The sequence below is a fragment of the Ursus americanus genome, chromosome 23 (genome assembly GCF_024610735.1).
Source record: "Ursus americanus isolate L20-20 chromosome 23, mUrsAme1.1.p, whole genome shotgun sequence".
Taxonomy (NCBI): domain Eukaryota; kingdom Metazoa; phylum Chordata; class Mammalia; order Carnivora; family Ursidae; genus Ursus; species Ursus americanus.
Window position 1 is genome coordinate 24,474,039 of NC_142149.1, and position 26,279 is coordinate 24,500,317.

At 51.6% G+C, this 26,279-nt stretch overlaps 1 protein-coding gene across 5 annotated transcripts in view; it reads left to right on the forward strand.

Moving 5' to 3' along the window:
* Positions 1–22,919: 22,919 nt before the first annotated feature.
* ITGA3 (integrin subunit alpha 3) overlaps positions 22,920–26,279 on the forward strand; it is a 31,911-nt gene continuing 28,551 nt past the window's right edge. The window contains exons 1-5 of one of the 5 annotated variants that reach the window (XM_087854490.1): positions 22,920–23,042; positions 23,468–23,536; positions 23,886–24,326; positions 24,402–24,467; positions 24,645–26,220. In XM_087854490.1, coding sequence (XP_087710616.1) covers positions 26,130–26,220 — 91 coding nt within the window. In that variant the 5' untranslated portion in view covers positions 22,920–23,042; positions 23,468–23,536; positions 23,886–24,326; positions 24,402–24,467; positions 24,645–26,129. Of the gene's footprint in view, positions 23,043–23,396; positions 23,537–23,603; positions 23,671–23,885; positions 26,221–26,279 lie in introns of those variants that run through there. The other 4 variants (XM_087854488.1, XM_087854489.1, XM_087854486.1 and 1 more) reach the window with 4 other exon arrangements.

A 26,279-nucleotide genomic window follows, 5' to 3' on the forward strand; every position in this document is an offset into this window, starting at 1 on the left:
CTTTGAGATTCTTGGGTGTGTGGATTCATGTCTTCCATCAGATTTGGGTCAGTTTTAGCCATTATTTCTTCTAATAGTCTTTCTGTCTCTCTTCTTCACCTGGGACTTCCATAATGCATATGTTGGTATACCTGATGGTGTCCCACAGTTCTCTTAGGCTCTGTACTTTTTTTTCTTTCTTTTTTTTCCTTTCTGTCCATCAGGCTGGATGATTTCAATTGAATTTCTTTCCATCACTGACTCTTCTCCTTGGTTGAATCTACTGTTGAATCCCTCTAGGGAATTTTTCATTTCAGGTATTGTACTTTCAAGCTCCAGAATTTCTATTTGGTTTCATTTTATAATGTCTATTTCTTCATTGATATTCTCTATTTGTTCAGAAACCATTCTCTCAATTTCCTTTTGCTATATGTCCATGCTTTTCTTTAGCTCTTTGGGCATATTTTAAAAACCGTTGAAGTCTTTGTCTAGTAAGTTCAATGTCTTTGTTTGTTTCTTTGTTTGTTTGCTTGTTTTTGTTTTTGTTTTTGTTTTTAGTAAGCCCAATGCCCGTGCTTCCTTTCTGTTAGTGTCTTTTCCTGGGAATGGACCCTGTTTCTGTTTCTTTGTAGGCCTTGTAATTTTGTTGTTGAAACTAGGTACTTTGATTTTATAATGTGGGACCTCTGAAAATCAGATTTTTCTTTCTCTCCAGGATTTGTTGCTGTTGTTTGCTGTGGGACGCCGTCATCCATTTGTTTAGTGACTTTTCCAGACTACTCTTGCAAGGACTATATTCCTTGTCATGTGTGGTCAATGAAGTGTTTGCTCTGCTATTTTAGCAAATGCCATTCAGTCTATAAACTTCTTACCAAAAAATAGAAAAGATCTCACTTGCAAAATGTCCTGCACATCCTGTGAACAATGCTGCTAAAAGGCCAATGATGTACGTAGTTGAAATACTGAAGCTCTCGGGGTGCCTGGGTGGCTCAGTTGTTGGGCGTCTGCCTTCGGCTCAGGGCGTGATCCCGGGGTCCTGGGATTGAGCCCCACATTGGGCTCCTCCGCTGGGAGCCTGCTTCTTTCTCTCCCACTCCCCCTGCTTGTGTTCCCTTTCTCACTGTCTGTCTGTCTCTCTGTCAAATAAATAAATAAAATCTTTAAAAAAAAAAAAAAGAAATACTGAAGCTCTAACGTTTTTATTTTTTATTATTTTTAAAGATTTTATTTATTTATTTATTTATTTATTTATTTATTTATTTAACACACGGGGAGAGAGAGAGAGCACCCACAAGCAGGTGGAGTGGCAGGCAAGGAGAGGGAGAAACAGGCTCCCCACTGAGCAGAGAGCCAGACATGGGGCTCAATCCCAGGACCGTGGGATCATGACCCAAGCCAAAGGCAGACGCTTGACTGACTGAGCTACCCAGGCTCCCCCATAACAATGATTTTTAGTCCTGTTTCAGTTTCTTTGAAATGTGCAGAAGCATTTAGTGAGATTACTAACCTTATACACCTGGAAAGAGATCATCCTTAGACACATGCCTACTAGATGACTATCAGTATCGCTGTCTGGGGCAGAGATGTTAGAATGTCGACCTGTAAAGTCATTTTTTAAAGGGTGAGAGAAGAGGAATGCCCTTCTCTAATTTGGAAGCATATGAAAGGCAAAAATGAAGAAAGGAGGGGCGCCTGGGTGGCTCAGTTGGTTAAGCATTTGACTTCGGTTCAGGTCATGATCTCAGGGTCCTGGGATCGGGTCTAGAGCTGGCTCCACACTCAGTGGGGAGTCTGCTTCTCTCTCTCCGTCTGTCCCTCCCCACATCTCTCTCTCTCTCAAATAAATAAATAAAATCTTTTAAAAATGAAAGGGATCACAGTAAAATGGAAATTTATATGCTATTTTTCCAAAACTGATGATTTTGGAGAGGCCATAAGGAGCCTACGGAAGGATGAACTGACTGCATTTGAGTTGTTCAATATCATGTGTAGGCTGTGACAAAACTCATCAAGAAAAAAAAAAGACTCACATTTAGGAAATAAGACTGCTTCCGAACTCAAAAAAAAAAAAAAAATCAACCTAAGATTTTCTTAATTTTTTAAAAATAAGAACTGTAGCTTATTTAAAATCTGCATTGTCTGGGTTCTCCAGAGAACAGAACCAACGTGATATCTGTCTATCTGTCATCTATCATCTAACTGTTGTAAGGAATTGGCTCGTGTAGTTATGGAGGGTGGAATCTCAAGATCTCTCTTACTCAGCCTTTTATTCTATGCAGGACTTCAACAGATTAGATGTGGTGGGGGGGATTTCCCTTCCCCCCCCTCCCCTTTCCCCCTCTGCAAACCACACAGTGGGGAGTGTAATTTGCTTTACTCAGTCTACTGATTCAAATGTTAATCTCATTCAGAAATACCCTCAGGGACACACCAGAATAATGTTTAACCAAACACCTGGGCATCCCATAACCCAATTCAGCTGACATAAAACTAACCATCATACAATCCAACTTGGATTTCACAGTTCAGATTACCTTTGTGGGTTTGTTGTTTGTTTGTTTGTTTTTTAAGATTTATTTATTTGAGAGAGAGAGAAAGTGCTCAAGAGAGAGTGGGGGGAGGGGCAGAGGGAAAGAACTTCAAGCAGACTCCCCACAGAGTGTGAGCCCCATGGTGTGGGAGGGGGGGATCAATCTCTTGACCCTGAGATCATGACCTCAGCCCAAATCAAGTCAGCCGCTTAACTGACTGACCCACCCAGGTGCCCCCAGATCACCTCTATGTTTTAAAACCATTTTCCCTAAGAACAAAGTCAACTTTCTGATGACATCCAAATATTTAAAAATGCTGGGATGTTTTAGATGTGGCTAGTCTATATGATAAATTCATAGACTCAAAGGACCAATTGATAAACAGCTGGTCTACCAAAATAAGCCTGTAGATACAAAGTAGATGGGCATTTGTGAGGAGCCCATAACGGATTCCCACAAGTCTAAAAGCCTGCTCTTGCAAGTAAGTAAAATCCCAAGCAGTCCATGCTCGTGTGTTTTTGTTGAGGGTGGATTTAGTTGGAAATTATCACACTGGACGGACACAAGGAATCAATATGATGTGGGCTTGATAAGCACAGAGCTGTGGGTCCAAGTGAATTTTACACTTGACTGTGTGAAGTTTCCACACTACATGAAAGAAAAGGAGGCTGTCCTAAATAAAGGCTGCAGGAAGTTCAGAGAAGTATCATTGGAATAGAAAACTGGGAGTCACGTTATCCTACCATGTCATGGGCCAGACAGAAACATGCCATTGTTTTTTTATTATTATTATGAAATATGAGCAATATCTGCTTGATTTGTCCTATTACACTGATGTTCTCCTTTTTAAAGTCTTACATTTATATATTTTAAGAATATGCAATCCACGGTGCCTACCTGGCTCAGTTGGAAGAGTGTGCAACTCTTGATCTCAAGGTTATGAGTTCAAGCCCTACATTGGGTGTAGAGATTACTTAAATGAATAAACCTAAATAAAAAAAAAAAGAATACACAATCATATAGCCCACAGAATTTAAAAGCCCAGCAAAGAGTTCTTTTTTTTTTTTTTAAGATTTTTTATTTATTTATTTGACAGAGAGAGAGACAGGCAGCAGAGAAGGAGCACAAGCAGGGGGAGTGGGAGAGGAAGAAGCAGGCTCCCAGCAGAGAAGCCCCATGTGGGGCTCGATCCCAGAACGCCAGGATCATGCCCTGAGCCGAAGGCAGACGCTTAACCCCTGAGCCACCCAGGCTCCCCCCAGCAAAGAGTTCTAAAGAGTTCAAATAAATTTGTCTATATCAGATATAAAGAGATATCCTAAAAATATTGTTATATTTTTCTCACACATATTATTTAATTGGTCCTATTATCATTCGGCACTAACTGCCTCTTTTAACTAGTCCTATTATTTCATTTAAGTAACGGCGTTTATAGACCAGGAAAGAAAATAATAAAAGAATAACACAATTTCAAATAAATAACTATTTTCATACCTTTATGTTAAAGTCATAAAACATGCTTAGATCATATATTGTCAAGTTTTCATTTTTGTTTCTGGTATGGCTGCATCCCTCTTAAAAGATTGGCCCTCTAAAAAGCTAGTCACTGTGGCTGAGGGACTTCACTGCCTTCCAGAAGCCCGGAGCTTCACAGAGCTCAAATGAGGTCTACTTTTCTCTCCATCTGCTTTCTGTGTGGCTACCCCCGCCCAGCCTTCTTCACGGAACAGTCCTTGCCAGGAAAGCGCTTCCCCAGACACAGTCCTGGGATTGGGTCTCCATGGGTGCCCTGAGTTCACACGCCCGTCCCTGAACCACGCACCGAGTAGTGGCGGAGCCTGGGCGATCAGCTCTCCCCAGAGCTGGAGGGGGCTGGAGGGAGCCAGCGCCCTCCAAGACAGCTTGAGGGTGGAGAAGTAGCCAGGGGAAACCCGGGACTCTTCCCAGAAGAGGGAGAGGTGCTGTGTAGGCAATACATCCTTAGCCATCCATTACCCTGCCAGTGGCCAGCCAAAGTGCTTTCTGCTCAATTGCTCTGGGCCAGCTCCCTGGGGCCGAACAAACATGCATCCATTTTATCATTTACCATATTCTATTGAGATAATCCGTCACTGTGGCTCTTACTGATTGGACAGCGCGTTTGTCAAGGACAGGGGCCGCGTCTGATTCCCGCTCTGTCCCCCGCACCTTGCCCCCAGCCAGGCACGGAATGGATGCCCTGGGATCCCCGTTCTTGCCTCTGTTCTCGGCCCTCCCTTCCCTTGTTCCTTGCACAATCTCTTCCGCTCCTATGGCCTTCGACGGCAGCTCCCGCACAGGTCTTCCCCTTGGGTCCAGAGCTGGGTTTCCTACTGCCTTCTGGACGCTCTATCTTGGACATCCCACCGGCAGTTCGAACTATGTTGGAAATGGAACCTCCCGTCTTTATCCCTAAACACTAAACTTTCTCCTCCACGGCTCCCTTTCTCAGGGACCATCGGTCATCAATTTACTTTTCTCTCACCTGCCACCATCACTCTACTCCCACGTGTTTGCTTTGTTTTTGTTTTCTAAAGATTTTATTTATTTATTTGTCAGAGAGAGAGAGCACAAGGGGGAGCAGCAGGCAGAGGGAGGGCTCTATGAGGGCTCAACCCCCAGCCTTGTCTTCCCTGCCTCCCATCCCCCTTGTTCATTCAGTGCTCTTTTCAGCGGTGCATTTGATTGTGTGGCCACTGGTGGACTTGACAGCAATTTGACTTCCTGTGGTAAAGCCTCTGGTTAGACAGGTGGTCCCTTTACTTGCCGGTTTCTCCCTGTAGACTGTGGGTGCCAAGGGAGCAGGCGCGATGTCCCTTATCTCTGTGACTCTAGCCAGCGTTTATCCCGGGACTGGGGTAGAGTAAGTGCTTAGCAATTGTTCAACAAGTGAATCAGCAAAGCAGTTACCGCAGAGTGCAGCAAACTTTGGAAAGGGCCAGGTGGAGAGTAGTTTAGCCTTTGTAGAGAGTGTGTTCTCCATTGCAACAAGAAAACACCCACAGACAATATACAAATAACACTGTATTTACAAAATCAGGTGGCCCCTCCTCAGGCTGACCTTCCAGTCTGGGTGAGGGGAGGGGAGCCCTCTGATTCTTTCTCTGCCCTGAAGACAAGAGGGAAAAGAGGAAAACATGAAGGTCAGAACACAGGTAGGACTTCCTAAGGAGCAAAGGTTAGGGAGGAATCTCTTTCCTTGGAGGTTTTATTTACTTTTTTTAAAGACTTCATTTCTTTATTTGAGAGAGAGAGCGAGTGGGGGGGAGCAGAGGGAGAGGGAGAAGCAGACTCCCCCCTGAGCAGGGAGCCAGATGCGGGGCTGGATTCTAGGACCCTGAGATCATGACCTGAGCCGAAGGCAGACGCTTAACCAACTGAGCCACCCAGGCGGCCTGGAGTTTTAAAAATAAAAGAAAACTGCCAGAGTATGCTGAAAAACAAGGTGGTGTGGCCTGGAGGACGGAGGAGGTGGGAGGACATTGTTATAACCCAGGGGTCTGCCTTTGGGCGAAGGGCGCTGCGCCCTGACCATGGGCTGCAATGAGCGCAATCGCCACCAGGTGGCGGGCCTGCCCATTTCTAAATGCTGAGGCCTCTGGCTGCTGGGAACTCCATTTGGTTGATACGTTTATTTATCCATCATTTATTCATTCATGATTTGTATTCCCCAAGCACTTTGGACTCCTCATAAGTGCCAGCAGGCATTGTGCTAAGTGTGGGGGGAAGCAAGCAGCCAAGACTAAGTCTGTATTCCAGGCACCTGCATAATTCCTCCCTACCCAGCAGCAGGTGAAATGCCCAGATGAGCGTCCGTCCGTAGTGGTGGTTAGGCGTCTGTGGGGCAGGCCTGCTGCCTGGGTCTGTTCCCACTGAAGCCTTGTGGAATGGCACCCCTTGCCCTCCGTTCTCATTCAGCCAGAGCCAACGGGCAGCAGGCCCTGAGCAAGGTTTGGATTGCCTCCCACCCCAATCTCAGGTCGCCCACAACGTGTCTCAGGTGCAGCCACACACTGGTCCCTGGGGCTGAGGTTTTCTCCATCTCTGTTCCTCTTCCAACCAGGGCCAACCTCAAACCACCAGTTCCTCCCCTCCCCCGTTCCTCCCTTCCCTTTGCTCCGTTCTGGCAGCTTTCTCAGAAGTGTCCATGCAGAGAGCAAGAAACAGGCACCTGGAGCTGGCCCAAGGCCTGAGGGTCTCAGGGTTGCTGTACCCCTTCTGCCAGAGGGAGGCCCCACGGATCCACAGAAAGGCAGGGTGGGCAGGGGTTAGCTTGGAGGCTAAGAACACACCTGAGAGTAACGGCCTTGAATTGAATTGGAGGCTCTCTGCGCCGGCTTCAGTGAGGACCACAGGGGCCCCAGGCGGCTCCTTATGCTCTGGGACTCCCGACCCAGCAGGGATGGGGTAGCACCTACCGGGGTCACTTTCTGGACAGGGTCCCCAGATGGCTTCCTTGGCCATCTGCCATGGAGCCCCGTCCTCTGGAGGAGTGCCAGCCACTGTTCTGCCTTATTTCCTTCTCCCCTTTCCCCCTGCCCCAGCTTCCCTGGCAACTGGGAACCCCCTCCCTCAACCCAGGCCCCGTGCCTTCTGACTCACTGTGCAGCTCAGCTGGAAAGCATCTGGCCATGCCCATGGCCCTGGCATCTGGCCCGCTGGCCCTGCATGAGAGGCACCCCTTCCTCAGAACTTCCACCAAGTGCCTCCATGAAGATTATGTCCGTTGAAAACTTCCCCACCCCATCCCCAAGAAGAAAATCCCCTCTGATAAGTGGGGGTGGCAAAGCACCCCACCCTCAGTACCCTGTGCCAGGTGGAGTGGGAGTCCCAGCTCTTATCAGTTCATCACATTCCGAACATTCCTCGTGGGCGGGGGAGGGGGGGCCAGAAGAGGAGAATGCCGCTTGACCTCAGTATCCCAGGTCTCAGGATACTCCAGCTTCTCCCCCCACCTCCCACCCCCCACCCAGCGCTCAGGTGCTTCCCAGCCCCTTGCCTCTTGGTCTCTGTGTCTAGCTCCTCATCCTCTTCTGGGCTGTTCTGTTCTTCCTTTCCCTCCATTTTCTCTTCCCTCTCTCAGCCCTGTCATCCCAGGAATTTGCCGTAGAAAGTGAAGGGACCAGACTGGGGTTCTCTGCAGGGCCTTTGTCCCTGTTCTAGGCAATCAAAAACTCAGGGTTTGGTCTGGCCCCAGCTCAGCACCACTTCTCTGCAGGCCTTGGGTCCAGAACTTGCCCTCTCTGGTCATGGGCTCATCCCATCCCTTGAGTGCTGGGGTTCAGGGGTCTGAGTCTTTGATCTCTAAGGCCTTCTCAGAGTGATGGTCCAGGGTCGCCCTGGAGAGAGTTCCCCAAAGCTTCCTTCCAAACTGCACAGGACCAGAAGTGAGGGCCAGTTCCTCCATAGCCTCTCACCTCCACCCAGCCCAGGCCCCCTCCCTCTCTTGCTGCCTGCCCACCTTCTTTACACAGCATCTGTGGGTATGGGTCCAGTACTTGGGCAAAGTTGTTCTATTCCTAAAACACATGCACATCCCTCTACCTTCTGGCCACCTCCCAACTCCTGACCAGAGTGGTGGTTGAAGGGGGGGCTGGAATCTAGGACCTTGAGTTCTAATTTCTGTGTCTGCAACCAACTTACTAGGTGATCTGAGGCTAGTCACTACCCTACCCTGAGCTTTAGTTACCTGAGAAATGATGGGAGTGGACTGGTCATCTCATGTTCCAGAGCCAGCGAGGATCCCCCAGAGACCTAGACTAGACGGAAGTTTAGATGGAGGTTATGAGGGGGAGTCATCCCTTTTGGAGACAACTCCTTTTTGTTTTTTAAGTGCAGAGCAGACTACTCTCAGGGGCTCCCCTCCCACACATTGTTCCCTACCCCAAGCCTTTAGACCATTCTCTTATCAGAAAAATGTCCAAAAGAGTAGTGCTATGAAGAGTATCTCCAGACACAGACAGCCAACATCAAGCTTAAGGGCAAAATATTGAAAGCTTTTCTGCTGAGATCAGAAACCAGACGAGGATCTCCCTATCCCCACTTCTGCCCAGCACTACACTTAGAAGTCCCAGACAGGGCAATATGTCAAGAGAAAGAAGTTATGAGAATTGTAAAGGAAAAAATAAAACTGCCAATATTTAGATGACATAATGGTACACAGAGAAAATCCAAAAAATGTATAAACTATTAGAATAAATAAGTGAATTTAGCAAGGTCACTGCATACAAGTTCAGCATAAGAAATCAAGTGTTCTTCAATATACTAGAGAAATTAGAGAAAGGAATTCAAAAGACAACATCATTTACACACCATTAAAATATCAAATTCTTATTGAGAAATAAATCTAACCAGAAAAGTAAAAGATCACTCAATACACAGAAAACCATAAAACATCATTGAGAAATACTGTAAAATATCTACATTAACAGAGAGGTATACCGTGTTCATGGATTGGAAGACTCAATATTGTAAGGGTATTGATTCTTCACAAATCAATCTATAGATTCAATGCAATCTCAATCAAAATCCTAGCAGAAACATGTGTGTGTTTGTATCAACAAGTTGATCCTAAACTTTATATGGAAATACAAAAGACCAAGAATAGCCAAGACAAGCTTTTTTTTTAGAGAGGGGAGGGAGAGGGTCGAGAGGGAGAATCTTAAGCAGACTCCATGCCCAGTGTGGAAGGGTTCACAACCCTGAGATCATGACCTGAGCCGAAATCAAGAGTTGGATGCTTAATCAACTGAGCCATCTAGGTGCCCCAAGACGCTCTTGAAGAAGAGAACATTTGGAGGACTCCTAGCACCGGATATTAAGACAGTGTGGTGTTAGTGTGAAGCTAGACCAGTAGAACAAAATAGAAAGCCCTGAAACAGATCCACACAAAAGTGATGACTTGATTTTTGACACAGATATTGTTGCTTCACTGTATGGAGAAAAGCATGGTCAGCTCAATAAATGGTGCTGGGTTGATTGGACATTCATATGGAAAAAAGCTATCTTGATCCCTACTTCACATCACACACAGAAATAAACTTCAGATAGAACACAGATCTAAATATAAAAAGGTAAAATAACTAGAAGAAAATATTAAAATATCTTCATAAGTTTGGGGTAGGCAAAGTTTTCTTAAATAGGACACAAAAATCACTAACCTAATGGAAAAAACTTGATAAATTATTCTCCATTAAAATGAAGAACTTCTGTTTATCAAAAGCCCCATTAAGAAGGTGAAAAGGAAAGCTACAGAGTTGGAGAAGATATTTGCAACACATAAGGATTGTATCCAGAATGTACAAAGAACTCTTACAGATCAATAAAAGTAAAATGGACAACCCAATAGAAAATGGGCAAGAGACTTGAACAGGCACTTTGCAAATTAGGCTTTTCAAATGGCCTGTGAACAGAAGGGAAGGTGCTCGACATCATGTCACTAGGAAAATGCAAAAACCACAACAAGCTAAATGAAAAGACCAACGAAATATGGCAGGGATATGAAGCATATAGCACTTTCGTACCCGCCCAAGGGAGTATAAGTTGGCAGCACCACCTTGGAAAATTTTATGACAGCATCAGTTAAAGCTGAACATACTCAGCCTCTATGGCCTAGCATTTCCACCTCTGGGCACGTATCCAACATGAAAAGCATACATTATGTTCCAAAAGAAACACACAAGGATGTTCACCACAGCACTATGGCCAGTGGCCCTGAACTAAAACACCCAGATGTCCATCAGCAGTAGACTAGATCAATAATGGGTGGTCTATTCATATGGCAGCATACTATACAATGCAAAGGAACAAGTTATAACTGGAAGAAACAATGCAGATGAATCTTGGGCAGCGTGGGTGGAAGGAAACAGAGACAGACAAAGCAGAGGACAGAGAACCAACAAGATCACAAGATGATGGGCGGACAGGGTGAGATGGAGCATGGCCGTGGGAGGAGAGGCCGCTGGGTGCTTGGACACCAGTGGTATCTGGTAGTCAGTGGTGGGTGGAAACATAGGCCACCTCCCTCCTTGGTCACCTCCACCCCTCAGGAATGACACCCTCCCTCAGTGTTCCATGGGCAATATTTAAGGAGGAATTAAAGAGGGAGGGCCTGACCAAGTGTGGAGCCAACAGCTCACGGGAGAAGGGCTGTAAGGACATGGAAAATCTGGCAATCGGTGGAAATCAGAGAGAGAGAGGGGAGCACTCAGGCCCCTCGGGGTGAGGGTTGATGCTTAAAACCCCAGCATGGATTTTCACATGGGAGGGGCAGACTGAGTCTGGAAGTCTAGGGAGCTCATGAACCTGGGTGAACCTGGGGTTTCACGTGAGGTGAGCAGGGGAGATTAGATGTGGTGTAGGGCCATCCATTCCATGAACTTCCCCCTTCCCCCTTCCTGCACTGGTGCAGGGCTGCAGAAGGTCAGCCCCTCTCTGTCGGACATGACACTGACACGTGGACAAAGTCAGTGGCCAAAGGCCTAGATAGCTGGAGGAGGCCAAGGAGATTCACCTCAGTGATATCGGGAAAGACATGCAGGAGAGACCACCCTCCCCAACCCACCTCCCAAGTCTTTGGGTGGAAGGACTCGGACCCCCAAAGAGCCAAGCAGCGTCAGCAAGCCCTGGGGAGCTGGGAACAATGACCTGCTGCCTTGCAAGTCAGGGGCCAGTCTGGGGAAGCTGGGGCTAAGGGACCGGGGTCTTCTGCTCCCCCCAGGGCCAGTGGAGGAGAAGGACGACAATGGTCTCATTCGTCTCTCACAGTTTGGAGATCCCAGTCCTCTTCAGCCTTTGTTTAAGCTGCTTCCCTATGGGTCTGGTCTGTCCGGACCCTGACAAGCCCTCACCTTCATGGACCAGCATGACCCCAGCTGATCAGCAGGAAAACCAGGGGAGGCAATGTCTTACTATCTCTATTGTACAAATGAGGTCCCGTCATGGGCCCAAAGTGCACGGCTGGGAAGCCATGGGGCTGGGGGTCCTTGGGAGGTGGGAGGCTGTAGAGAAGAGGCAGCACCCCGGGTGAGTTGGCAGGAAGACAGGGAGCACGCTCTGCTCCTGCGGTTAGGGGGGCTCCAGTTTGGTGTAGAGGTGAGGGGGTGGCAGGGCTGGACATAGCCCCCAAGAGGAATAGGACCCTTCTCATTCGAGGCCCATCTCCAAACGCCACCTCCTCCAGCAAGCCTTCCTCGACGCCTTCAGAGAGGCTGTCCCTATTCTCATCCCCATCCCCCAACCTCCCAAAATGTAGAGCACGCCAGCCCCTCCAGCAGAGTAGGGCACTCGCTCTGCCTGTCTCCCCACATAACTCACAGACATCTGTGCAGCAGGGCCAGGGGCTCCCGGGGGCAGGCCCAGGGCAGGCGCTCACCAGCACTTCCTGAGTCAGCTCCACCTGGAAGACTTCCTGAGGGACAGAGCCTTGGAGCTTGGGAGAGGCCAGAGGACCTTTCAGATGCTGGGGGGAATGAGAAGAGAGAAGAAGGGACATGAGTGCTGGGAAGGAGTGCTCACATCTGCCGTGACAGCCACATTTCCCACCAAACACCCCAAGTCTAGGGTAGGCCTGCTCTTGCTGCCTTGGCTGGGAACCCCCAAAAGGTGTGGAAGACCCGGCCTACTCCTCTGACCAGTCCCAGCCAGGGAAGCCCGGGTATGGGGAAGGAGAGGCCACGGTGAGGCAGAGGGCCTGTCCTTTACCGGTGCCCTGGACCCCAGGGGACCCGAGTTTCTCAGGACTGCAGGCTGACAGCCCCTCCCAGCACTGACCATGAACAGATGGGGGCTCCTCTGGGGGCAGATGGGTGGCTCCTCCCATTGTCCTCAGGGGTGTTTGTGGGGAAAGGGTGGCCTTGTGGGAAAGGAGAGCAGGTGTTTACCTGGTCAGGAGAGACTTGGCTGAAGTTCAGATTTAGCTCCTTCAAGCACACCCTGAGGGAGAGAGATGCCGCCCCAAACCACCCAGGCATGGGCGGGGACGGGCAGACACAGAGAAGGCCAAAGGTCTGGGCCCTCAACACTTCCGGAGAATCTACAACCACTTTTCCAGGCCTAGGCCCGCTCCTCTCCCCAAGGCTTTCAGGTGGGCGGCACCTGGGTTCCTGTCCCAGCCTGTCTGTGCAGAGATGAGAGATGAGGACTGGGGGGACAGGGACACGGAGGGAACCGGGACAAGAGGGCGGAAGTAGGGTGATGGAGCCGAAGGAGGGGGCAAGGGAGAAGGCTCCAGAAGGGACATGGGCAGGGGCCCTGGGAGTGGGGCAGGGCCCCACTGGCCCAGAGGTGGGGAGCTGCACAGGGCCGGCCCCTCGCCACTGCCACAACCTGGGTCTTCACTTTCCGGGGGCCCGCCCCCCACTAGCAGGTGGTTCCAGGTATGTGTCCAGGGGCTGTCGTGGGTGATGTGACCGTAGTCTGGGAGGTGGCTGCTTGCCGGCCCAGGGCAGCGCCCCCCACTCCCGTCAAGCTCCTTGATGATCTTTTCCCGTCAGCTCTGCCTTGACGGCCATCCTCCCGCCCCGGATGGAAGGCAGGCAGCAGCTTATCTGACCCAGCCCGGCCGTGGGGGAGCCGCCGCTCTTGGGGGCCTGGAGAATGTGAACCAGGGAGACCAGAGAGACTGTTCCCACCCCCATCCTGGGAGCCTGGGAGGCCCTCTTCCTGCCCCCAGTTTCCCAGTCTCTCCTCTGGGAGCAGGCCTGAGGCTTCTGGGCGGCAGCCAGATTCCTGGCGGGAGGGTGGGCTGTGGGAGGGATCTGTGGGTAGCAGCTACTGTTCTTCTATGGGTCCCATCCCCCACGTGGGGTGAGCCAGGCTCCTGCCTCCTCCAGCTTCCCCGCCCTGTGTCCGGAGTCGGCTTGCCCGCCCGTGTGAGACGAGAGTAATGGACGCAGCCAGGGCCTGACCCAAGAGTCTTGGCTCCGGGCCCAGCACTAGGAACACTGTCCGTAAATATTTGGGGAGTGAATCGTGCCCGCCCCTCCGCACACAGACGACTCTTTCCTGCAGCCACAGAAGGCTTGCAGGAGCAGTAGGCCGCAGTGTGCGTCCCTCTGCCTCCGAGCTGGGATCAGCATCAAGGATCAGCAGGGCCCTCCGCCAGATCCGGCCGCAGACAGGAACAATCTTCTTCACCACCCACCATGGTACCACATCAGCCATCCCCCTGCCTCGAGGCTGGACAGAGTCTGCTCCAGCTGGGAGACCCCCGAGCCTTCTCTCCCGTTTGCTGATGGGCGTTCTTTCTGAACCCTAGCATCCGCCCTCCTGGGAGCCCTTGGCTTGGTATTGGGGTGGAAACGAACCCTGTCTGGCCTTTGGAAAATAAACTATGGTCCTCACCCGGCTCTACCGTGCTCCTTTCTGGAGAGCTGTCTGCCCGCTGTCACCCTGGCGGGAAGGGCTGATCCCTGGGCAGAAGCCCCGAAACTCCTCGGGGGTCCCCTTCCTTGCCCCACCAGGAGCCTGGAGGGGGACACACAAGGGGACCTTTCCACTTTCCTGCAGTGTCAGATTGAGACAACAAGGATGTCTTTTGAAGGACACCTCTGGACCACTCCCACCCCAGGCAGCTGAAAATTCACCTGCTGCAGGGGGACGGCTGAAGTGCTCTCAGGGTGCTCTCTGCCCGCGCTCCTAGGGATCAAGGAGCAGCTGCGGATGCAGGGCGGCCCTGGGCTGGGCTGTGGGACAGGAACGCTGGTCAGGGCTGGGAAGAAGGCAGCTGCGTGCGCTTTTCCAACATCGCCCTTGTCTAGAGCTCGGTATCTAATCTCATTTCATGAGGCTGCCTTGGCCCACTGTCTCATTGTGTAATATCAGGCAAATTATTGCAGTGCTCTAGAGCTCAGTTTCCTCATATGTAAAATGGGGGTAATAATAGTGCCTGTTTCATAGGATTGTTTTAAGGAGCAGACGAGGGGCATTTAGCATGGGATAGAGTATACACTAAGTATGCAATAAATGTTAACCATTATGACTGAGGCTTTCAAGACTTAAAAGCCAAGTTTCTCAAGTTCTCTCGGCCCTGAGCTGTGGGTGTGCTTCTCATGGCCTGGGGGAAATAAGGTACTCTGGGACCAGACAGGCTCTGATCAGGTCAACCTGGTCCTACCCACTCTTGCCCCCCACTGCTCCGGCTCCTCTAGGTCTCCAAACCTGGTGCCTTCTCCCAACCCCCTCCAGCCTTGCCAGCTGGTGCCCATCCCACTTCCAGGAAAAGGGACATAAATACAGCCAGGATGAATGAAAGCCCCCAGCATCCTCTCCGGAAGCGCCAGGGTGGTGGGGAGCTCCTGTCCGGGTCAGGGAGGGTCTCGGAATTCCTAGAGCTTGGGTGGGGGAACCCAGGGAGGAGGGAAGCACCGTTTTCAGGAGCCAAAGAGAGGTGAGGCAGGATGGTGTCCCCCCTCCCCCCAACAAAGGTCATGTTCAGACCCCTGCCACCCTGCCTGCACACCCAGGGGATGAGAAGTGCTTTCACACTGTGGTTTTGACTTGCATTTCCCTGATGACTAATAATGTCGAACATCTTCCTAAGTGTTTATTGGCCATTTGTGTATCTTCTTTGGAGAAAAGTCTATTCAGATGCTTTTAAACCACCTCGCAGGCACCAAGTCGCTCGGCGGTCCTTCCTCTTTCCATTCTCCCCACTGCTGCCTGTTCTTCCTCGAAGGAAGCCCAGCTCTAGCCAGACCCACCCCCCACTGCTTGGACCTTCAGTGGCTCCCCATTGCTTGTGGCCAAACTTGCCAAACTGTGTTCTGTGAAACATGTTTTGGAAACAGCAAAGAGAAGTTCCTCTGAATATGGTGCCACGGTAAACTACGGTCATCATCGCGGGAAACGTTGCAAACTCCAACATACTCCAAGTTTGCGAGCGCACGTCGGCTCAAAGCATTCCCAAAGCAAACACTCCCCTCCTGGACCCAGAACTTCCTAAATGAACATGACAATAGATTCACACCCTGCCTTGTCTGTTCTTTTTTACAGCTTTATTGAGATACAATTCACATGTCACACAACTCGCTCAAAGTGTACAATTCTGTGGTTTTTAGTCTATTTGCAGTCATGCAACCCTCACTACAATCAATTTTGGAACATCTTCCTCACCCCAAAAAGAAACCCCACACATGCCCTTTAGCCATCATCCCCAACCTGCTCCCCCATCCCTCCCCCGGACCCTAGGCGACTACCAATGTGCTCTGTGTCTCCGTATTTGCCGATTCTGTACATTTCATGTAAATGGAATCGTACCACATACAGCCTTTCGCGACTGGCTCCTTTCACTCAGCAAAATGTCTTCGGCCATACCGTCATGTGGATCAGCCCTTGATTCCTCTTTAGGGCCAAACGACAGTCCGGTGTGTGGACGTGATACGTTCTCCTTGTCCATTCATCAGTTGCTGGACATTCGGGTGAGTTTTACTTTGGGGCTACTGTGAGCAATGCTGCTAGAAACATCCGTGTGCAAGCTTTCGTGGAGGCGTATGTGCTCGTTTCTCTTGGGTGTACACCAGGGAGTGGAATTGCTGGACCGAAAGGTCACTCCATATTTAACTCTTCGAGGAAACGCCAGACTGTGTTTTGAAGCCATGACATCATTTCACATCCCCACCAACGGTGCGCGAGGGCTCCGAGTTCTCGGCGTCTTTACCGACGCTGATCTGCCTTTTCGTTTCTAGTCATCCTGGTGAGCGTGGAGTGGCTTTGACTTGCATTTCCCCAATGTCTAGCATCTTCTAGGCTTGTTGGCCGTCTCCGGGCCTTGCTTGGAGAAATACCATTCAGATCCTTTGCCCGTTTTTAAGCTGAATTACTCGTCTCTTTCCTATCGAGTTGTAAGAGTTCCTTATATATTCTACTACCAATCTCGTATCCGATACGTGATTTAGAACTATTTTATTCCACCCTATGGGTTATCTTTTTGCTTTCGTGAAGGTGTCCTCTGAAGCACTGTGACGTTTTAAAGCGTGAAGAACAGTGTCTTAGTCCGTTCGGGCTGCTGGGGCAAAATGCCACAGACTGAGGAGATTCTGAACAGCAGACATTTACGGCTCACAGTCCTGGAGGCTGGAAGTGGAAGGTCAGGGCATGAGCGCGGGGGCGGGTGGGTGCGGGTGGCGAGGGCCCTCTTGCAGGTGCAGATTTCGCCCTGTATCCTCACATGAGCCTGGGAAGCTCTGTGAAGCCTTTTAAAAGGGCATTAATCCCAATCACGAAGCTCTGTGCTCTTGACCTAATCACCTCCCGAAGGCCCCCCCAAAATACCACCATGTTGGGGATTAGCTTTTTAGCATGTGAATGTCAGGGTGGGCCACAAACATTCAGACCACCCCCCTACCCCCGTGGCATTCGGTTTCCCTATATTTTTTTCTGTTGCTTGTGCTTGTGGGGTCGCATCTGGGAATCCATTGCCAGATCCAAGATGACAAAGATTTAGCCCAGTGTTTTCTCCTAAGAGTTTTATAGGTTTAGCTCCTGCATTTAGATCTTTGATGCACTTTGACTTCATTTTTGCATGTGATCTGAAGTGGGGGTCCAGCTTCATTCTTTTGCACGTGGACATCTAGTCCTCTCCACCGTTCCCCCTTGTGTGTGTATGTATATATATATTTTTAAGATTTTATTTATTTATTTGAGAGAGAGTGAGAGCTAGAGAGAGAGAGAGAGAGCACACACAAAGGGAGAGGGAGAGAGATAAGCAGACTCCCCTCTGAGCAGGGAGCCCGATGCCGATGACAATGCCGGTCTCGATCCCAGGACCCTGGGATCATGACCTGAGCCGAAGGCAGATGCTTAACCCACTGAGCCACCCAGGCTACACCACCCCCCCCCCCATATATTTATAAAACATCCAGTAGCAGCTCATGGAACTCTGGGGGAGCACTAGCTGGGAAATGCCAATCTACAGGGTCGGATCCAAGTTTCTCAGCCTGACCAAAGCCCCTGGCCATGTGCGCCCGACTTAACCTCTTTCCACCTTGTCTGCACTGGCCTCACGCTGCTCCTTAGACTCCTACTGGGTTTTCCTACCTCTGTATCCAAGGACACGCTGTTCTGATGCTTCCCCCGCCAACGCCAGCCCTGCACACACGCACACACCACCCATCTTTGCCTGCTGAAATTCACTCATCTCCAAGGAATAATAATAGCTAACATTTATTGGGCACTTGCTATGTACCATTTCCCCAAGCAATTTATTTGCATTATCTCATTTAATTTTTGCAATAATCCCATGAGGTATATACTCCTATTATCTCCCTCTTACAGATGAGGAAGCTGAAGTTCAACGTGAGTAAGGAGCTTGCCCGAGGTTACTCAGTCAGCAGGTGATGGAGGGAGAATTTGAACCCAGGCCATCTGACTCCAGAGTCCCTTGCTCTTAACAAATCACCACCCTCCCCCAACCTTTGCTTATTACTGCCACTCTGCCCACCGCGTCATTAGTACCAAAATATATTTACGGAGCTTTACTATGTATTTCACTGAAATAACAAATTAGTGAGCGAGTAGAAGAATGACTAAGACTGCATTGTCAGAGCTGGAAGGGGCCCAAACCGTGATGGGCATTCCAGGACAACGCTCTGATCTGATGGATACGGAGGTTCTGACACTCGTCCAGAGTCGCTAGGCAGGGGGCAGAAACTGTGTCAGGACCAAGTCTCTTCCCCTCCAGCCTGGCAGTTTTGACACCACACCTGCCGTCCTTCCTTTCAACACACATCTATCGAGTGCCTTCTCTGCGCCCCACCTCAGTCCGAGCTCCATCTGAGGCAAACAGGACAAGACCCCTAGGATCCTGCTCTGTCTCTTCTCCTGGGACAGGGGTGGGGTAGGATGGGGGCTTAGGTCTGGTAGGGCTCCCCCTGGGCTTCAAGACCCTCCCGGCCATCCCTGGGCTCCGGCCCAAGTTTCTCTGTTCTCTTGCAGAGAACACTGGGAATGGGAGGCGGCAGTTGGCCAGGGGCACAGGGCGGGCCGGGAGGAAGGACCCCGGGTCCGGTTCATTTCCTGGCACCCTTGTTTGCCGCGTGCCCCTGGCTTCTGGTGGCTGTTTCCGCCCCTCCCACCGCCTCCCTGGATGCGTGGGCAGCTGGCCCGAGGCTGGAATTCTCCCACCACACTCAGTTTGGGCTGCCTCTCAGCTGCGCCCTCCCCTCAGAGCCCAGCAGGTCGGGATTAGAATCCTGCCCCCTCACCAGCGCTGTGACCTTGGGCCTGTCAGTTTGCCAGTCTGGACTTTTGTTTTCTTCTGGAAAAGGGGATAATAGGACTGACCTCACAGGCTTGTCATGAAGAATAAAGGTCGTGATCTACATAAAGGGCTTGGCAGAGTGAAACCCTTTTCTCAGCCCAGTTCCCCGCATTTTCCTCCTCCAGGAAGTCTTCCAGGATGCCCACTCTCCACTGTCTCCCTATCCTTGTGTTGGAGTCCCACTCTGAGCCCTGGGGAAGGTCAACCAGGCTCCTCTGTGATAAGGGTGTTGTGATGGGGTTCTCCAGGTGCCAATACCTCCACTAGCTCTCAGGGGTCCACTTCCTGGACAGAGAAATGTCCATGCCCCACATGAATGGAGCCAAGGGGAACCTATAAGAAGCACTATGAGTTGTTTGATGGACCAGAGAAGATTCAATTTGATGCATATCATTGACCTCCACTCCAAGCAGAGCACTGTAGTAGGAGCTATTGGCAGGGTGGAAAGAGAGAGAGGGTCTGAGCTTGCTTTCCCTGGGAGTCAGGACTGTTGGGAGGTAGACAGCCACTGTCACCCCCACCTCCGTCTCAATAAAAAATAACATGTATTGACCTATTTACTATGTGGCAGGCACTGCAATTCTCATTTACTCTCCACAGTGACTCTACGGTTGCGTGCCCCTACTCACTCCAGTTTGCAGATGGAGAGACTGAGTCACAGCGCTCTTAAGCAACGTTGCCCAAGCTAATAAGTGACATATGGCTCAACGTGACACGTGCTCTATCCGAGAGAAAAACAGGGTTATCCTGGAGCAGAAAGCATCTGTGGAGGCCCAGGGAGCCAGGAAGACGGTGGACCTCAATTGGCCTTGACGGAAGGGGAGCTGTCAATGGGCAGAAAGATGCTGGGGTGCTGCTTGCAGGTCAGGGAACACCCTGGGCAAAGGTCTTGAGAAAGGGGTGAGCAGGATTTGGAGGGTGAAGATCTTCCCCCCAAGGCTGGGACCATGGGGAAAGGATGGGAGTGTGGAGTGCGAGGACCAAAGGCGAGCAGGGGGTCATGGAGGACCGCAAGCCCCAGGCTGAGCTGAGCAGCTGGGTTTTTTAGGCTTGGTTCTGCAAAGTTGTCCAAGGTTTTCTTGTTTTGTTTTGTTTTTTAAGATTTTATTTATTTATTTGAGAGAGTGAGAGCAAGAGCATGAGCGGGGGAAAGGGGCAGAGGGAGACACAGACCCCCGCTGAGCAGGGAGCCCAACTCAGGGCTTGATCCCAAGACCCCGAGGTCATGACCTGAGCCAAAAGCAGACACTTAACTGACTGGGCCACCCAGGCGCCCCCAAGGTTGGTTTTGAATAGGGTCAGGGTAGGAGGGCCTCGGCGGCCGGATCATGATTGTCTAAGGCAAGAGAGGGTAAGGGCACAGTGTGTGCCCCCATGCCGGGTGCTCTCCAGGTATGGTCTCGGTCAGTCTGCCAGCTGTCCCCAGGGTTGGGCACAATCATCACCACTCTGCAAAGAAATGGAGGCTTGGAGGTGACCAAAAGTGAGTTCGAGGCTGAAACGCGTTGGGGTAGCAGATCCCACTGACTGGCACCCTGGCAGCGAGCATGGAGGTGCAGTGCTGTGAAGCCTAAGGCTGTCTATGGGAGCAGAGAGCAGGGTAGGCATGGAATAAATGAAGTGGGAGCCCCTGGGGTTGTAACTGAGGTCACCAAGAGAGCGAGAACAACAAGAGGGCTAGACAGAACGAAGGACAGGGCTGGTGGGCCTGGAGTCCTGAGTCCAGGTGGTGAGTGGCCTGTGGGGCTTGGGGCTCTGGGGACCATCTCAGGGGAGCTTGCTGTGACCCCAGCCTGACCACAAGGAGCCAGGATGCCACGGCCCGGTTGATGTCCAGGCTGAGGCTAGTGCTTCTAGGGAAAGGCCTCTGAGAACTTCCCTCTGCTGGTAGGTTTGGGGTACACCACTTTGGGGCCCATCCTGGGCTCTGGCCTCCTTGTCTCTCTCCACCTCTGTCCTGGGGCCTCTGGCAGATGGCCGGGCAGACCTGCACCTGCACCTAGGAGGCCCTAGACGTCCCACAGACTCACAAGCCATCCCTGCCACTGACCTCTCCCCGCGTCCCCTGCACCCACCGGCCACCAGCTCTTGCTCCCGCCCTCACCCAAATACCTCTCAAGCCCGTGTCCCTCTCTGTAAGAGTCCAGGTCCTCATCCTCTCTCATATCCCTCCCTGCATCAGCCCCAGATGGGTCTTTTGAATCCCCAAATGCTCCCACTGCCTGGTGGGAACCCATCCGCTCCCTTCAGTTCCAAGGCCAGCAAGCTGAAGCCTGCGTGTGTCCCTTCCAGCCTCTGTGCTTGCGATCGCTGCCCGGCTGCCTGGTCCAAGGCACCTCACTGGGCCCATGCCCATGTGTATGTCTGCTAGTCCTCCCCCACGCCGTACACCTGGGTTCCGTCTGGCTCCGCAGTCCAGCCTCCCAGCTACCGTCAGGAGGGCTGCCCAGAGCCGTTCTGCCACTGAGAGAGTGGCCTTGTCATCCCTCAAGCACCCTGCGACTGACTCTTCCCTTCAGTGGAGCCCAGGACAAGGTGGGGAAGGGGACCTCCAGAGGGAAAAGGCCAGGACTCTGGGCATTGTTTTGCAGGAAAGTGAAATGCCTTCCTCATTGCCCGATCACGCTAACAGTTAACCAGGGAGGGCAGTGCCAGGGGCCTGTCTGGAACCCCTGCCCGCCCCTCCCACCCCCATGAAATCATTCTTTGTCCCAGCTCTGGCCTTTTCCCTCCCTTCCTCTACCTTCATGCTGCCTGAATCATTTATCCCCCGGGGCCCTGGTTTCTGTGGTCGATGCTGTAACATCCTGCCCCGTCCCTGCCAGGGAGCCCACGTGCTACACCGCCAGGTAGAGCTCCCCGCCTTTTAATAGGAACCTTCAGGAGACAAGGCCTTAGGCCACAGGAAGGTTGCCTGATGGTGAGAATTTCTGTGATCCTGGCAGGAAAGGAGAGGGCCCTTAATGAAGAGGGGAATTTCTGCTACCTCCCAGATCGAACTCCAGAGGGTGCCCTGCCTCGCACATCAGACTCAGGGCGCCTAAGAGCAGGGCTTGTGCCCTCCCCCTGCCACCCCCCCCCCCCCGTTGCCCTGTAGTCTGCTCCTTAGCTCACTGAAACCTGTAAGCAGATTGCAAATCAGGGGTAGCTGGCTTCAGTGCCCCGCTGCAGCAGTCCCCGCAGGGGTGGGGGCCACAGTGAGGCCCCAGGGGGGTAGGGTGCTGGGAGGAGGAGCAAGGGTGGGGAGGAGGCTCCAACCTGTTACTCAGGGCCCAGCTGGGTCCGGAGTGGGTGGGGAGGAGGAAGTGAGTCAGTGGGCACAGCGATTCATGCCTCAGAATTCCAACCTTCCTTTTCAACCCACTGAGCCAAGACATTTGTCCCAACAGGATCCCAGGCTTGGGGAGGGGACAGGGGCAAGAGGATATGTATGAGACAGAGCTGGCCTCCCACTCACCTCTCCTGGGTTCTCTGCTTTAGGGCCATGAGGAGTACGCAGCCAATTGCATTCGGCTGGACGTGCAGTGGGTTGAAGGGACTGTGTCTGAGGGACTGTCGGGGCTGCTGGAAACGCAGGTATAGTGAGAACAACTACCACGTACTGAGCGACTTCTGGGCCCCAGTTCTTCTCTTTTCCCACAGACCTGCGAGTCTGGTATCTATAATCACACTGCAAGCCCAGACTAGAAGTCATGGTAAGGGCTGGAAGATTTGAGAGTGACTGTGGGTCACCCCCCACTGCCCTTCCCCCCATTGTCCCATAAGCACGGGCCCTAAAATATCATGCCCCACAGGTTTAGACTTGCCATGTGAGAGCTCTCCACATGTGGGGTCACGATGAAAGCTCGGGCTCCCCCAAAGTTGCCCCGCTTTATCTTTGACACTCCTGGAGGTTCTCAGCTCTGTGCCAGTACATAGTAGGGTGTCCGTGAAGCTTTGAGGCTGACACATTCCGAGCCAGTGAAGGGCGCCTGCCTGAACGTATCTAGGTCACCGGAGAAAGGAAATCTGATAAAACCATTCATGCTTCGTTGCTCCTCCCTCCCTCCTCAGTAATTTGCATTTTCAACTCAGATCAGAGATAGAGACCTGAGTCTTAATTCAATAGCAAAGATTTGGTCCACTTAGTTCAACACATCTTAGGAGCCTTGGGACACACGGGATGCTGGCTGGGGAATAACGAGACATTTCCTCCAGCCCCTTCATTGCACCGATGGGGAAATCGAGGCTTGGAGGAGGAAAGGACCTTGCCCAAGGTGAGAGGGCTGAAGAGAGCCCCCACTCAACCCACAAGGCGCCTCAATTCTGCTCCATTTCTCTCTCCTCCAGCTGCCCGTGCACAACCTGTCTGCGCTCGGACCTTCCTGTGAGGAGTGAGGGAGCAAGTGGTGCGGTCCAGGGCCCTGGGAGACCGAGATGGGGGGGGCAGAGAAAGGCTAATGCAAACCCAGCAAGAGCTGAAAAAACCAAGGCACCTTTATAGAATCCCGACATTGTCATTGTTGTGACAGAGAAAACTTCACCCCAAACCAGGCCCCAGTAACTCTTCTGCTTTCTTCTCTCCCGAGCCTCTGCCCTGCTAGTCCTTCCCTTCTCTCTTGTCCAGATACTCCTCCTCCAAGAAGCCTCCCAGCCTCCACAGCAGAACCCATAGTTGACTTGTTGTCACCATTCCTCGCAGAAGCAGACGGACCCCACCCAAGGTTTTGCTTGATATCAAGACTGATGACGCCACACACAGGCCAAGAGGGTATTAAAAAGTTTATTATTTACATAACTGAGGTCTCTGGGGAGAGCAGGGCTGGCCTGTTGAACAAGGTCTGAAATGGCCTGAGAGAGCAAGGAGAGGAGGTGGCCTTCTTGTGGTTAGGGACTGAGATCAAGGTGAGCATTTGTGTGGGAAAGGGGTTCGAATCCCCCATGGCCGCCAAAGAAGGGAACAGGGCCCCTGGGCTTTGTTATCAGCTTGTCCGGGTGTGAGGCAAAGGGGGAGAGGTGGGCTTACAAGCTGTCAGCGCTCAAACATCAAAAAAAGGACTCTGATTCCTCCTCACACGCGTTATTCATGTGCCCTTGTTTCTTTCTGTCTACCTTTCTAGGTGGGGCCTTTCTCCATGGAGAAGCATTGACGTGACCGAGTCAACTGAGGGATGAGATCAGGCTGTGGAATGATACGTCGTCGCCGGAACCAGGGGACTTCAGACCATCTTCATGAACTTGATGTTTCTCTTTCTGCATCTCTCCGGCGCAGAGCCCCTTCCAACGTCCACATCTCCCTCCATCCCCACTCTGTCTCCCCCAGATCTCTCTGACACTCCCCCACATTCCTTAGCTCCAGCCCTCCCCCGCTCCCAGGCGCCCTGCTCCCACTCCCACATTCCCTCAGGATACTCCCCTGGAGTGGAAAAACCATCCCTCATCCCTTTCCTGCTCCCAGCCCTGGGATCGGACATGCTGATCATTCCTGTTTGGGATGGCCAAAGAGATAACGCCTGGCATAGAGCCCATCTGTCATCACAGGATTCTCAAAGCTGTTTCAGGTGGGACTCCTTGCCCACACGGAGCATCCACCCTGGCCCCTGCCCTCCTGGCCCCAGCCGTCTCCCCTTCTCCAGGAATAAGGTGGAGGACCCGGCAGCCCGTCCAAAGGAGAACAAGCTAACTGGTCAACTTCCATCCAGGTCAGCTTTCTGGTCCTTGCCCCCAGATGTCTCCTAATCCCTTGTAGGCCATGGGGACAGACCCCAGGGAGAGGCTGGGTGGCTCTGGGAGTCACAGCTCGGGAACCAGTGCTGTCCTAAGGGCAGACAGCGATGAGCACCGTAGAGAAAGCTGTTATCGCAGTGGCTTTCGTTCAGATGCGTCTGGCTGTCTGGCCAACATCTGTCTGGGACTCCTCTCTTCCAGATGCAGCTGTGGTGAGTAGTTTCCAGTCCTAGCTCTGCCCCCCTTGAGCTGTCTGACCTTGGACATCCAGGTTTCCTCCTAAGTCAAATGAGGTTGATAACCCTGACCTCACGGGGAGGATGGGAGGATGAAATAAGAGTCTGCACGTGAAATGATTCATCAGCTCTAACGTTCAAGTCCCCTTCCAGGCGCTCAATCTAATTTTGTACTCTGACTCCTTCTTCCTTTCCTTAGGGTGGGTGCCAAATTGTACAAGCTTCACCCCCCCCCAACCTAGACCTGCCCTGAGTATTGTGCAAATGTTAATGATTAGCATAAGGGGTCAAGAAGGACTCCTAGAGGTCAGATAATACAGGACTAAAATCCAAGCTGTGCGGTCTTCACCAAGTTGCTTAACCTCTCTGAACCTCGGGTTTCTCATCTTAAAGCAGATAACCCTCAAAGATTGTTGTGAAGATTTAATCTAATAATCTTTATAAAGCACTTAGCATAGTTCCTGTTGCATGAGCACTTTCTTTTTTTTTTCTTTTCTTTCTTTCTTTTCTTCTTCTTCTTCCTTTTTTTTTTTTGGAGCACTTTCTACATAGTAGTTTTCTTTTTATTATTATAAACTTTCAGAGACAGGGACTCTAAATAAAACTAAACTAAACTAAATCAAGAGTGTGAGGGCTGAAGGCTGAACTTCTGAGCCAAAAGAAGAAAGTTCCTTCAGCCTGGAGGGGAAAAAAAATGTGCAGGGGAAGTGGGTCTTTGTGCTGCGATATGAGAAATCTGAGTCCGATTCAAGAAAGTACATAGTGATCTCTCGAAGTCCCGTTTCAGTCAGATTCTTCTGAGGATGACCGGACCTTTGGGCCCCGCCCACCTACCTCCACCTGGCACCACCCACTACACACCTGTGGAGGCTGCCGTCCCCGCCCAGTCTCCAAACACTTAGGCTGAGCCTGAGTAGGAGGAGGAGACCTTTGGGAATCTGCTGGGCTGGGCCCTGAAGGCAGGAGTGAATGAGATGTGAGCACAGTCTGGGCCCAGCTCCCTGGCCACGCGGTGCATTCTAAGGAGAAGGGACTCGTTTCCACCCCGAAGGGTTTATAAGGGATAGCAGAAGGCGGGGCCCTTTGGGGGAAGCGCTGTCTTGTTGCTTATCACAATTAGCAAAGCTTGGTTAGTACCACTGCGAAATATCTGTCTGGCTTTGCTGAGGTACCGTACCCAGCCCGGATCGGGGTGGGTGCGGGCGGGTGGGCAAGAGAAACACATCTCGACAAGGACAGCGAAGGGCCTGGGAACGAGGAAGAACGTCCAGAGACCGCCAACCGCCTCCCAGCGCTGCGGAGGCGAAGCCAGCATTCCACCCAGCGGCGCGCGGATGTCGCCTCCCAGATGCGCCAACGCCGGGGCTCTCCAGCCGGCCCGCAGAGGTGGCCGCGCTTGGAATGGCCTTTCCAGCAGCAGTAGGAGCCGGAGCAAAGCAGCCGGACAAATCCCACCCCCGGCCCCGCCCGTCCAATCCATCTTGCTGGGGAGGTGACGCTTCCTGGGAGAAGCAAGGGGCGGAGAGGGGAAATCCAAGCCTTTGGGGGCTC